Source organism: Apis cerana, linkage group LG6 (genome assembly GCF_029169275.1).
Source record: "Apis cerana isolate GH-2021 linkage group LG6, AcerK_1.0, whole genome shotgun sequence".
NCBI classification, from domain to species: Eukaryota; Metazoa; Arthropoda; class Insecta; order Hymenoptera; family Apidae; genus Apis; species Apis cerana.
Genome location: NC_083857.1, coordinates 9206218 through 9220824, shown reverse-complemented (window position 1 = coordinate 9220824; position 14607 = coordinate 9206218). Strand labels below are relative to the sequence as shown.

The following is a 14607-nucleotide window of genomic DNA, read 5'->3' as shown; positions in this document are numbered from 1 at the left end:
TAGCCATCCTCGTCCATCGTCACACGACAGAGAAGTATACAAGTTCGCTATACTCGTAAACGCCCCCCACTCTTAAAGATCACGGTCGCAGGTTCATCCTGTCTGTCATTGTTTCTCGTTCACTCTCTCCCGATCCCTTTCTCTGTCCTCGTTCATCATCTCATCGTATTCTCTAAGTATCTTCTCTCTTACGCTACCCTCAACGTCTTCCATTATCTGTCTTCGTCTAATGCACGCTGTGGCTCGCTTTATCCCCCAACGAGGTACGTTTCTGCGACTCGCGCATCTAGGGTTGCGATTCGAGAGGGTAGAGAAGACTGACGAGAGTGGGGATACGGAGTACCTAGTGGGGAGACTAGGATCGAAGTGGGGGATGTTTGACTACAGTGAGCGCGACTCGATTGTCAGTTAGTATTGGGTTAGGTCAGCCCAGAGTAACATCGTTGGTTGTCGTCGTTCTTCGTGATCGAACGGCGACATTTGTTGTTTATAGTAGAATAGTAACACGTTTTTACGTACCTTGTTTATCCTTTTGTTCGTTTTTCCCTTTCTTTTTTTTTTTTGTTCATTTTTCTTCACCTGCTTGGTTCCATGGGACACGCGCCAGTTTCACTACAAACGTCGAAACAGAATCGTCAAGAAAAATATCGTCGCGGTTTATCACGAAGAGAATTCGATAATTTCCCAGTGGTTTCTCATCATCCGTATTTGGAATAAAAAAAGAACTTTAATCATCAGAACAGCATCAAAAGCGATCTTTCTTATGTGTTGTGTTATGTGTTCTTATGGTGAAAACACGTCGTACAATGGCACTGTCTTATCTTCAAGAGGCGCAAATTAACGCAGGTACGTTAACGGCCGTCACTTGTATATCCACCCACTCTCACATCGCGAAACTTCGTACACGAATGTTGGATCAACAATTTTATCGAAAAAATATCGCAATCGCCACATCAGCATTTCGTCTTTCGCGTAAATCGATAATCGATTTAAACGTTTTATAAGTATTTCGATGAAATTCATCGCAGAACACGCGTCACATCCGATCGAAAACAAAAAAGATTCGTAGTTTCTCGTTTGTCTCGATATACGACAAAGATACCATCTTTCTTCGTATTTTATTCGACATTCGTGTGGCCTAATCGTTATTTATCACAATCCACAAGGCAGACAGTCGGAAAGAAGAACATTTAAGGTTTTCGAGTTTAGAGGACATGTTAACGACACTGGCTCAACGCCAAAGTCTAAAAGCGCTCGCGGGGACATGCTCGTGTTGTGACACATTGTAAACATCGATAATCCAGGAAGACGCGAAATTACTCGACGGGAAGGAGAGGAGAGCCGAGTTCGAGAAAATGAGGCTCGACGTATTTCGCGATTGCAACCGTCGTCCAAAAATAGCCACGCTCCCGCGTAATTGCAACGAAAATGCTCGAAAGCGTGAAGTGTGCGGCCACTGACGTCGGTCGTCTCTGTGAACGCGTTTTCTAGGTTATAAACAAAGTGCAACGGTATATTTATTCGAGGCGCGCGCGCGCATATTCAGTTGCGCATTTAATAAACGCGGTCAAATTAAAGAACGGAATCGCGAACGATTAACAAATAACGAATTGTATGTAAATTTAATCGATAGTTAAAACTTAAAGGCGTTTTTTTGAATAAATTGTGTTAAAATTCACATGTGTATGTCTTTTAAAAAATATTGTGAAAAAAGGCACGGTCTAATTTTTTAGGGATTTTTTAAGAACTAGATATATTTTATGGTCAACGTGATGTTATTGGAGTTACTATACAAATTGCGAATCATCATATATATTTTATATCTTTGATCTATCGTTAAATATATATTTACTTGAAAATTGCTGCAATACTTGTGCAATATTTTGTAACGTACAACACAAATTGTACAATCTACCAAAATTCTGGCTATTTAATAAACTTATTAAAAATTATTAATGTAAAAAACATTCGGAAAATAATATTATAAATTATACTGATATGAATATATACGAAAAATATGATATTCAACTATATCGAAATCTTTCTTTTCTAATATAAATATCGTGGATGATCAGTAAATGAAAATAAAATAGCGTTTTAATATAAAATTAATTCTACGTATGAAAAATTGAGAAAATCCACGCATTTTCCACAAATCGTTAAATTCACGTTCCGTATATAACGGTAAAAAAGAAGCCCAGCAAGAAGAAATTTTTATTCAGACTTAAGGGAAAGGGATTCGGAACGGAATATTGGGGTTGCGACCAATTAGGGTAGGGATGCGAGCGGGGGCGGTACTCTCCTGGTCGTGTTGCCGGGAAACGGCGATTGTAGGCTGTAAGAATCTTAGGCCACGTTAAGGGAGTTTTAGGGTAGAGAAGAAAGAGAATAGATCTTACGCGCCCTTATTGATTCAACGGGTCTCATTACGGGTCCCTCTTCTAAACGGCCCATTAATTAGTAAGTGGCGGCGAAGCATGGTCGGTTGATTCATTGTTTTCTTAAATTAAACCTTCGTCTCATCTCGCATGTAGATTGCAAGTGGCCCGTTAAAAGTCTCGAATAATTACAATTATCTCGAATTCGATTTATACTTTCTTTCTCCGAACAAGTAGCAAAGAACGCTTCCAAGGAAAGGAAATTCCCTCTCGAATGTAAATGTACCATCGAATTATATTTCGTCGTTATCATAATTTTCTTATGTCCGTTAATTTCGCAACCAAGCCTCTTATTAATTCAATTACACCGTCGAGCCTCGCCGATCACGCGGATAAGCAATCATCGGAAGGTGTAACCCTAATACGAGGGTTGCTCTTTTTCGAGAATGTTAAAATTATCCTTCGTAACATTTTGCTAAAATCACTCCGTAAAACTAGAAGAAAATTTTAACTTTAACAACAATATTATTTTCTGTTCGAAAAGATACAAAAAATTTTCACTTCTCGATCGATCTAAAAATCAATAACCAATAAAATTTCAATATTGTATATTTTCATCAATTTCTAGTCAAAATTTCCCCTCCAAAAAGTGATGTTGAATCTTGAATCGGCAACATATCGCGAATATCATCACAGAAAATTCCATTTTCTGAAAAAACCACGTGGAGACATTTGCAGAATGGCATAGCTTGCACTTTCACAGAGTCGTTGGCCTCAAGTCGAAGAGAGGCGGGTACATCGCGATGACGTGGGTGGGAAGTCGAGGCTTATGAATGAACCGTACCGTACGATAGTATGAGTGAATGGAGGAGGACCGAGCTTCTCGCTCACGTGTGAGCATCGTGTGTGGGAGGGCTGAGAGGGAGGAACAAGGAGGAGAATATCGCCGAATGGCGGAACAAGCGAGAGGGAAGATACGTAACGTACGAAGGAGAAAAAGATCGTCGCACGATTCCGTACACGTACGAAACGTTCGTTCTTTTTGCGCATTGTGGTACACGCGTCTATCGTGTATCCCCCACGACATACCCCACGATGCGATTTGTTGTGAAACGCCACGCTATTCGTCGAACCGTCGCACCCGAAATCTTTCTCTATCTTTCGAATCTCGTTTTTTCCTGTTGTTAGCAAAGATATTCAATGACGATATCGCTCTAGTTTATTTTGCCCGTGTTACACGGATATATGTGGAACGATGCAAGAAATTATTGCATCGAAATTTTTTATTTCTTACAGTTACCCATCAAATACGAACTGGTGGAATTATATATTTTTTCTACCTTTATATCAAAATCATTTATAAAACGAAATCTTTATACACGCAATGCAAATATGAATTTTTAATAAATAAATGAATTTTAAGAAAACAAGTTCTCTCTTTTCGATCAACAGTATTGATACAGACTTTGATACAAGGACAATTGTCTCAAAACACATATAAGAAACGCGTTCGTTGTACAATTTCTCTACAAATATCGAAGAAAAAGTCGTGAAACTACTTTTACCACCAATTTTTCATTTTCCTTTCTCCCCAGGACTCATAAGCGGGCAGCATCTCGACATGAAACAAGAATCCGAGAAGCAACCACTGTCACCGCCGTTGAACAACAACACGTCCCAAGTGATGTTCCCCGGAATGGGAAGCACGACGGCAGGCTTGTCCATGCTTACCCCTCAGCAATTGCTCGCGGCGAGCAGAACGGCGGCCTTGATGGCCGCCGGTATCCCCGTGTCGCTGCACGCAACCCTTGCAGCGAGCCCGTCTCTCTACAGACAGCATCAGACGTTATTCGGTGGCTGGGCACCACCGACCGCCTCCTCGCCCCCCTCGCCGCTCCACCATTCTCCCGGGCCCGTGTCGCCCGCGTTGAGCTCCAAATCCACGTCCAGGCGCGGCAACAACACCGTGACCACCACCACCAGCGCCACCGCCGCCAACAACAACCACAACAACAACAACAACAACAACAATAACAACAACAACAACGTGGTGAGCAGCAGCGCCGACAGAATCTCGAGGAAGGGTCAAACGGCGAGGAAGAAAACGCAGAAATCGTCGAAGACGATGGACGTGGTGCAAGCACCGTCGGAGGGCACGGCGCCGCTCAGTCCGCCCATCTCGGTCAGCCCCGAGGTGGGCAAAGACGGAAGGGACAAGGTGTTCACCTGTGGAGTGTGCTCCAGATCGTTCGGTTACAAACACGTGTTGCAAAACCACGAGCGCACGCACACAGGAGAGAAACCTTTCGAGTGCCCTGAGTGTCATAAAAGGTGAGCTTGGAAAAGATTATTTTATGTATTCCGTTTCAAAAATTGTTTCCGGGGCTTACATTTGCCCCGGTCAATCGATTGTACTCGTGAAAGAAGTGTTGGAAAGCGTAAGAGAGAATTTAGAATTTATTGAGACAAGAGCATAGGATAGAGTTAAAGATTGTTAGAAATTTGTATACACGATTGTATAATTATATATCTTAATAATCTTTATGCACCTGATGTTTTTATTCTCTATTTACAATAAATGTTTTTTTATTATATTTTGATTTGACGAAAGAAAATAGTTTTTAAAGAAGTTTTCCGACGTCATTGTCATGCTTCTCCCTTATTTCTTCTCACCGTGTTTACTTTACGTTACCGTTCTTTATTCAACGTACCGAAGATGCAAATTGCGAGCGCGGTATTTCCATCTGAAACATAAAAGTCTAGTAGCCTTAAAACCGATATCGATATATTTACCCCATCGATCGAAAGGTTGAACTCTTCAAATATGCAACTTATCCTTTCCCCTTACTTACCTGTCGTATTCACTTTATGCAAAACAAATAATGCACAACACTTATCTCTCTAAAATTTCGCGAAACGGAACAAGAGATTTTGATTTTTCACGAATAGCAATCAATCGAAAATTATTTAATTCAATTTCTCCACACTTAGTAAAGCAAAGCGAACCTCTCCGCTATATTAAATATTACAGATTCACACGGGACCACCACCTCAAGACCCACATGCGGCTGCACACGGGCGAGAAGCCGTATCACTGCAGCCATTGCGACCGGCAATTCGTCCAGGTTGCCAACCTGCGCCGCCATTTGCGCGTTCATACCGGTGAACGGCCGTACGCGTGCGAGCTTTGCGCCGCGAAATTCAGCGACTCGAATCAGCTGAAGGCTCACCTTCTGATCCACAAGGGCGAGAAACCGTTCGAGTGCGAGCATTGCCAGATGAGATTCAGACGGAGGCATCACCTGATGCATCACAAGTGCGGTACCCAAGGGTTGAACGCGTCCGGGCACATATCGAGATCGCAGGTCACGTCCCCGTCGCTGGCCAGCGACGACCTCGACGAGGACATCGACATAGACATAGACGTCGAGATAGAGGAGCCCGAGACAACGACGGGCTCCACGTTGATCGGCAGAAAGGCGAGGGAGGCGACGGTGAGATCGGCGCATCGCCAATTGCCGAGCCCTGTCGTCAACGCCGCCATCCCCATACCGTTGAACCTGTCCGGTATACCTATGGTCGATCTGCCGGAACAAACGGAGCCGGAGGACCTCTCCATGTCGACGGGCATGCACAGGCCGCACTCACACTCGAACAGCAGCGGCGATTCCCCGATGAGTCGTAGTCCGAGCAGCGACGCGATCCACGAAGAGGACGAGGAAGACACGGACATGGGCGAGAGATCGACCACCACCCCCGCCTCCACCACCAGCCGAATCTTTCCAGCCACTTCAGGTGAGAGAAAGAAAGAAACTATGAGGGAGAGAAATTCGTGTATTTAGTTAATCGCGTTGTATCAACCGCGTCTTTCGTTCGACGAGAGTTGTGTGTGACTATCGGTTAGATAGATATTAATTATTATCTATGTATAGATAGTTATCGTGGAAGGAAAGAGAAGGGGGGGAGGGGGAGAAGAATAAGGAGGAGAGAAAGAATATACGCGAGTGAAAATAGCTTAATAGGGTGTGTGCGTGTTGTATATGTGCGTGCAGGAGTGTGCGTGGACACGTGTGCGTACAACGCGTGTGATTGAGGCGAGCGAGAGAATCGAAAAAAAGGAAAAGAAAAAAAAAGCTAAAACTAGAAACTAAAACGGAATGAATGTACTGGTATACAAGTTCCTCTGACAGTAAAAGTAGCGGGGGGGAGTGACATCGGTTCGTCGATCCTCTGTCGCTCTCGCACTTCGCCGATTTGTCAAATTGTTCGGCGCTGTTCTTTTTTTTTTTTTTTTTGGTTCGTTTTATATTTTTCTTTCATCCCCTTTTTTTCGTTCCTTTCCCGTTCTCTTTATCGCGTATGAATATTATCGATCGAGTTTTTTTCTTTTTTTTTTTGTTTTTTTTTTTCTTTTCTTCTTCTCCGCTTTTGTATTTATTCCTTTCTCTCTTTATAGCGTGTACACAGATATACGTATACAACTCATGTATACTGCGTCGTTATATATCTATTGCACCAATTTTGTTTGCCATCGCGTGATTCGCGAAACACGTGTATATATGTTGTTACACGTACACCATTACACAGCGAAATAAATCGTTAAACATGGTGATCGTTATAAACGAGCTCGAGATGTGTGTCCTACGTTTCCTAATTTTATAATTTTATATTTTCCTTAAGCGGTTTTCCCCAAGTTTATTATTAAATGACCAATGATTTTCGTCAATCGACGTTGAAATAAAATAGGAAAAAAAGAATCACTTTTCCTAAATTTGCGTGATAAAAGTGAAATTCCATTAAAAGCCGATTGTTGCCTCTTTCAAGAACCTTTTACAAATTTACTTTTATTCTTTTGTTCTGCTCGACAACAATAAGAAAGAATAGCCAGAAATTTTCGCACCGCGCCCTTCCACCTCGATTCATCGAGAATCATTCCACCCAAAGAAAGTCGAAAACGAAATTCAAAGACCTGAAACCGCTTCGTTTACATTCGCCTTTTGCAAAAAAAAAAAAAAAGAAACCAACCAACACCTGTAAGTCGAGCTTCCAACGCGATCTCGATTCGCATTAATCCTCGTACAACTTTTATTCGAAAAAAAAAAGGGCCGCGCCTTCGAGCAAATATTCCTCTAACGAGAATCATTGGTGAAACGAAAAAGATATCCACCCTGCTCCACTTGTGTTGCCCGTCGACAACAATCGAGAGGGAAGGGGAGGAGAGAGCAAAACCGTTTCTTCTTCTTCTTCTTCCTCCTCCTCCTCCTCCTCTTCTTCTACTCCGATTTCCGTCTTTTTTCTAGAGAGCAGCCGGTCTCTTCCCTCGGAACCCCTGGTACACGATTTCTTTTGTCGTTTCGGTTTGTCGACAACGTCGGCCGTCTGTTTCGCGCGAACCAGTTTTCGCAATGATAGACGGCCGCGTGCCGAAAAATTCGCAGCCGGTGGTCGCCTCGTTTTCGCCTCCTCTTCCACAACCACCACCACGTGGCTCGTCGTCGTTTCTCCAGAATGAGAAGGTGGCGGTGTTCCCTCGCCAGATCCGACTCAATGGTCCACTGATTTATGCCTCCGCTCGGCCGGCATGCAAATCTCATCGGCGTGGTCTCGAGGCCGTTTCGAGGTTCATTGTTCCACGGGGGTCAGTCCCGGGACGCTTTTCTGGGACGCGAGAAGTGGCCGTGAAACGTCATTCACCCTCCCTCTTCCGGCTCTTCCTCCCCCCTCTCTCTCTCCTTCCCTTATTTTCCAATGGCGGAGAAACAGGGCACAGCTTTTCGAGATATAAACTTGCCGACCAACGGTTACATAACCTCTGGGTTTTTCCACGATGGACAAAAGGGAATGGATGGAGAGAGAGAGAGAGAAGGAGAAAGGTTTCCTCGTCTGCATTTCGTGCGAATATCGCTGGAAACAGTGCCGGGGTCCCAAATTGCCCTCGTTTCGCCTACGCTCCCGGTTTCGTCTCGCAAGGAAAAAGGAACGAGAGAGAGAAAGCTTCTTCTTCTTTGCCTATTGCCAAGAACAATTTCTTCGTCGGCTGTTCTTTCTCCCGATCTTTGTCGAGGCGAGATCTTTTCTCCCGTAAAACGATCCCTTCGTAACTGGCCGATCGAATATTCACCACGAATACGACTGTCCTCCTTGGTTAAGATGTTCGGGTAACGTTTTAAGAAGGGCGATATATTTCTATACTCCGTGTATTTTTTTTAAACTACTCGAATTTTACGTTTAAAATTCCTTTCAAAGCGAGTAAGCTGATCGATCAAATCGATACTTTCTCATCTCAAGTACAAAATTTAATTTGTGAAAGAGTACAATAACAACGAGTAGCTATTAACTAATCACTCGATTCATATCCTTATTGATTTAAGTAAAGTCTGAAAAAAGTCTGTACGTGCTTTGCAGAGATCTAAAAATTAAGTTTTATTTTTATTCAACAAAGATATCGCGCGTATTAGATCCGGCTTATCTTTCTCAATCACAAGTTACAAAAAAGTGATGAAAAGTTTGAGTTTTGAATGAATATAAACGATATTTTCAACCATTATATTATGGTATTTTAACTAAAGAGGGCAGAATAACTTTCGAAATTAACCGAGTGGCTGATTCTTCCCGAAAGTGAAAATCTCGGTGGGGAAAACATAGTCCCCCACCGCTACATTACACTTTCGCCACATTCTTTCCCAAAGGTCCCGACTCATCCGCACTTTTCACTGGTTATATTCACGTTCCAAGCTTTCGAGAAGCATTTTCCAGCCCACTTGTCTCTGTTCCTCCCTCTTTGAAACTGGCGCGTTTCGTCGCCCTTTTATTCACGTGTTAGGAGACATCTTTCGAGCTCTTCCCAGCGAAATGTTGTGATCTCTCGTCACCGTAAATTTTTTACCAAAAATTTTGCTTTTTTCTTTCCTTCTTTCTTTTTTCTTTTTTCTTTTCTTAAACGATCCTTATTCGAAACCAGTATGTAACTAGTACGTAAAAGTTCGAACGATTATTTAAAGAAAAAAATTTAACATCCTTCTTTTTCTTAGCGCGATAGAAATTATGTGATATAATTTAGTAAAATTAATTTAATCGTATCATTCTCGGATCTTTCTTCTGCTCTATAATAATGTTATTCAACTATTTATTTAACATTTATACGATGTTTGAAGAATATAACGAATATATCTATGAAATTATAGTTCTCTAGAATAGAGAACGAATAATCTTCACGTACAGAAAGAAATGTTCAAATACGATGATGTCAATTAAGTTAAGCCTTGTTTACATTAAACGCGTATAATGATACAGTAATAGCGTCGAGAATATATTGTATTCTGACTATATCGATATGATAATACGTGTACATTAACTAACTTCGATTACAGTGTATTAATTCGTATCAACAGAGATATCTTAAAAAAAAAAAAGAAGAAAAAAATTCAAATTCGGTTTGTTTCACTATTAATCTGTAAAATTTTTGACCAATTTAATCAATCCACTTGGAATAATTCAATTTACTCGTGTAACATAAATTTAAATCGCTACATAAATTAACATAAATTAAAAGTAAACTATTTGTCGTCGATTGATTAGATCGAAACAACGTGTCTACATGTAAACAAGGCGTAACAAAATTGACGAATTTAAAAATCTTCAAGTCAATTTTTTACGAGAAACACATTTTAATTCCTTAATCGTTTAGAATTTTTCTTTTTTCTTTTCTTTTTTTTATTCCTCAGTTTGAAAAAATTATCATTTTACATTCGCCTTTTTTTTCTTTTCTTCTTCTTCTTCTTCTTCTTCTTCTTCTTCTACGTACGGTCGGTCTCTTTGGGATAAAACGTTGATTGATTTCGACCAGTTGAAATTCGAGCATGGCGACAGAGGTCACCAAGTACCCCGACCTCGTACCCCGGCAAAAAAGCAAAAAAGCACCCCGATTCCCAGATGTATTGTACATATATAGAATATAATACCCCGCCCTCGATATTAAAGCGATGTAAAGGACGAGAGAGGAGAGGATTTTTATTATTAAGGAGAAAACAGCTTTTTCACGCCGCACGAGCGTACCGTTAATTACTCGATACGATTCCTCGCGATTTCGCTTGTCCAAGCGAATTTGCCTATATGTACACTTTTACATTTATGTAATTATTACGATCTATCACGACGAAGGACCAATAATCGTTGTCATTGAAGATTAACACGAGCTTTCATCGCGACTTCTCGTTGCGACAATTACCTATTACAGTTCGTTAGGTATAATATTTGTTGCAAGCGAAGGATAATTATTCTTCACTCGCAACGATGGTTTTTGATGCTATAATAATAATTAGAGTTTTAATGATTTGCGTTACAATATTGTTTTGTCATCATTTTATCATGATTTTTGCTGCATCCTATTAATAGTTTGCGTTATAATATTGTTTTCTCGTCATCATCGTCATCATTATCATCGTCATCATCATCATCATCGTCGTCATCGTGATTTTTGCTATACTCTTATTATTAATCCTGTATATGTTGAAAAGGAATTATAACTATGTTGTAGTTATTTTTTTGTTTCTCTAGAATTCGTTGAAATAATAAGATTTCAGATTTTTGGATTTTGAAATAAAATCAGATAAAAAAAATGAACTTTTCAGAAAATAGGATATACATAATTTTTGAAATATAAACGTGTATGTATTTTCACAAGTCATGTGATGTATAGAAAGTATTGATACGAGCATAATTACAAACCAATGATCATCAACATGTTTTGTAAATCATAAATAATATCAATTACGAAATTTTCATTTTTCATTTTTACCACACAAATACAAAACATGTTGAACGAAAACACCTCCAACTAATAAATATTATAATAAAATTCATATTCGTGATTATAGAAATGGCCTAAGTAATTGGTCTTCTAAAAAGAAAAATTATACTTTTTTTTATTTTCCAACAAAATTTTGATTTATGAGATATTCCTATATGAATCTATTTAAAAAAAAAATAATATAAATACACGATAATAACCGGTATAAAGACAGAAATTTCTCAGGCCACTTTTACAATCACAAAAACCAAAAATAGCCGAACCACCGAAATTTTCACCGAAAAGCGTTGAACAATGTTTTTAAATAAACGTGTTAAACGCGTAATAGAATTATTAAACTAGGCATTGTTGCAATAATATCATGTTCCTGATTAATAACTTACTTTTCGCATATATATATAATATATATATAGTTATATTCCATTAAATGGATCCGCATCGTAAACTCGCAAGCGAAAAAACATAGTCTTTCGATAGCCAAAGTTACGGTACGCTCGTTTAATCCTGTTTACACAGATATCGATCTATCTGCTTAGACGATCGAATTTACATAGAAGTTTAATAGGCGTAACGAGAGGCGAACTACGCTTCTCTCTATCCTAGTTTTGTATACGCACCTTGTCGTCCGTGTTGGATTCCGCGTCGACGAACGGATGTGATCGGAAATGGCATTGTGTAGAAATGCTGTAAAAAAAAAAGAGAAGAAAAAGAGCGGTGTGTAAAAAGCATCGCGAAAAAATAGGGGGAGGGGGGAAAAAAAGAGAAGAGAAGAGAAGAGAAACGAAGGAAAATCGAAGAGATTTTTCAGTATCAATTTTCGAATCAATTTCCGTTCGATCGACGATAGGAAATTCTATTCGACGACGAATTTCTGAAATACACGGTACCTTGAAAAGAGATCGATTCCTAGTTAATGGTTGTTAGTTCCGAATGATACTGGTAAAATTACGTTCCTGTCGGTCCCGATGATATATAACGGACCAATTGTTTTCTATGTTTCTTTGTAAACAGACCAGAATCTCATTGAGAAAAAAAAAATAATAATAATAATAGCTGGAGATAGAAAAATAGAATCGAAATGATTAAAAATATTTAACGAAAACGGAAATCTCGCGTCGAGTACCTATTTGTATTTAAAATAGAATTATCGCTTGTCCTACATACTGTAGTAATTAATCATTATCGTTGTTGTCCTTTTAATCTTAATGTGCAAGGCAAAAAGAAGCATATACATATATATATATGTATATATATGTATATTATACATTATATTATATATACATATATGTATATATATAATATATACATATAATTGATATATGTTTGTGTCAAATTATAATGTTGTATCGAATACAATGTGTACCGTAAAAGAAGATGGGGATCACAGAGGCACGACTCGAATAAACGATGTAAATTGTAACGAGATTACGAGATAAATTAAATTAAAAAAAAGTATATCGATAGAAAATTTGGAATCATTAATAATTCAGATATTTAAAAAATAGTTAGGTTAGAATTTCTTTACATCGTTAATTATTGATATCTAATATTAATTTCAAGTTAATGACAATAGAAAAGAAAGAGAAAAAGAATGTGATTCCAAATTTTGCGCGATTCGTTTGAATAATAATCGAATAATCGTATATTCGAGTCTGCGTCTGTCGCGCCCTGTCGCTCGAATACTCGATTAACAATTATGTACCTATGGTGTATACTTCTCTGTATCTATGTAACTAGAACTATATACGTATATAGTTATAATTTTGTACAGTCAACGCAGACGCTAATCACGTATGCACGAAAGCCGGTCGATCGTTCGCGCGAGAACTCGAAATCGCGTGCCCCGCGATTTATTGGTTGTCCAAACGACCAATGGGCGCGCACCGCCCATGGCGCGGAACTAGTGTTCGAAAATGCGCGCGAACGTGGCCACACACACGGTACAAATTCGAGAAAAAGAAAATTTTATGCCTATAAACTGTTAAACTAAACGTTGATTAAACACTGTTCCGCGATATTTACGATGGATGGACGATATTCTCGCTACTCTAATTAAAAGTATGAAGGCCACTTGAGATCGAAAATTCTTTATGAGTTATATCGTTCGTAATATTGTAATCGTTCTTCACGATTCTTACGAACGTTATATGCTCGATCGTTGATATGCATATCGGCGAGGAAAACGACGAGTCTTAATCCTCGGATTGATATGTAATAATACTTTCGTACTTTGCGGACATCGGATTAATAAACGCGATAAGTTAGAATAATTATTACGTTATATTACGAGAGAAATAAGTTTTTTTTTTTTATTTTGATTAACGCCTGTTAAACGATTGAATTCTTTATTTCTTATTTTTCTTTCATAAAAAAATGAATCGAATAATTTTCGAAAATTGTTGTATTCCAAAATATAACGCATAGAAAAATGCAAATAATTATATTTATATTCGTTTTAAATCTGTATACGGAATGCACGAATTATAAATTATTTTTTTTTATTCGAAATATGAAAGAAATCTCGCTTATGAATCTCTAAGAATTTGATGTTCGCGAAAACGATGTCTGCACAATCGATACCTGTAAATTTATGCATACATTTACGTATGGATATTAGAATCGAACGAGAATAAGACTTGCTTGTTAACGACGCCTCGTGTCAACGAAAAATTTTGTGATTTTTTTTCTCGAAAAAAAAAAGAAAAGAGAAAGAAAGAAAAAAAGAAAAAAAGAAATGCGCAACGCATCAAGTGGCACTCGATGTATACTATGAAACTGACACTACCTCACCAGACACCTAATATATCTCAACCACAAGACTGATTTTAAATAGTATTCCTAAATAGATAAGGAAGAGGAGGAAAAGAAAACTAGAGTGAGAGAAAAAAATGGAAGAAGGAGTAAAAAAAATAAAAAGAAAGAGAGGAAAAAAAGAAACGGAGTATTATAAAGAGAGATATTCGCGCGTATATACAAATACGAGTATAGACCGTTTTTTTTTTTTAAGTAATATAATTAATGATAGTACTCTATCTGTAATTATTATTATTATTATTATCATTATTAGTTAATATTATTAGTTAATATTATTATTATTAATTATTATTATTATTAATTATTATTATTGTCATCATCATAATCATACTACGCTATCGCTGCCAATTCGTCGAATTCCCTTTTCTTAAATAAGAAAATAAGAATGAAAGAAGAAGAAAGATACTCTTTCTACGATACGGTGTTTACTTGTAATTTTACAATCTCTCCAAGCTACACCCTCTCTCTACTCTCACCAAACAAGCCTCTACCGCGTTTCTCGCGATCATACCGCATACCACCGCCACTCATTGTAATGAATGTTCCCATCAAGTTGACTGGTCTGTCAAAATATTTTTATTATTAAAAACTCACTGTTTAATCGTT

General features: G+C 38.6%; 1 protein-coding gene and 1 long non-coding RNA gene across 3 annotated transcripts in view; one reads left to right on the top strand and one right to left on the bottom strand.

The window, feature by feature from the left end:
* LOC133666256 (uncharacterized) overlaps positions 1 to 596 on the bottom strand; it is a 23855-nt gene extending 23259 nt beyond the window's left edge. The window contains exon 1 of the long non-coding RNA XR_009830171.1: positions 520 to 596. This is a non-coding gene — a long non-coding RNA (uncharacterized LOC133666256). The remainder of the gene's footprint in view (positions 1 to 519) is intronic.
* Positions 1 to 14607, top strand: part of LOC107993746 (protein krueppel) — a 15572-nt gene extending 965 nt beyond the window's left edge. The window contains exons 1-3 of one of the 2 annotated variants that reach the window (XM_017050345.3): positions 411 to 846; positions 3974 to 4709; positions 5410 to 14607. In XM_017050345.3, coding sequence (XP_016905834.2) covers positions 786 to 846; positions 3974 to 4709; positions 5410 to 6220 — 1608 coding nt within the window. In that variant the 5' untranslated portion in view covers positions 411 to 785 and the 3' untranslated portion in view covers positions 6221 to 14607. Of the gene's footprint in view, positions 1 to 410; positions 847 to 3973; positions 4710 to 5409 lie in introns of those variants that run through there. The other variant, XM_028664777.2, reaches the window with a different exon arrangement.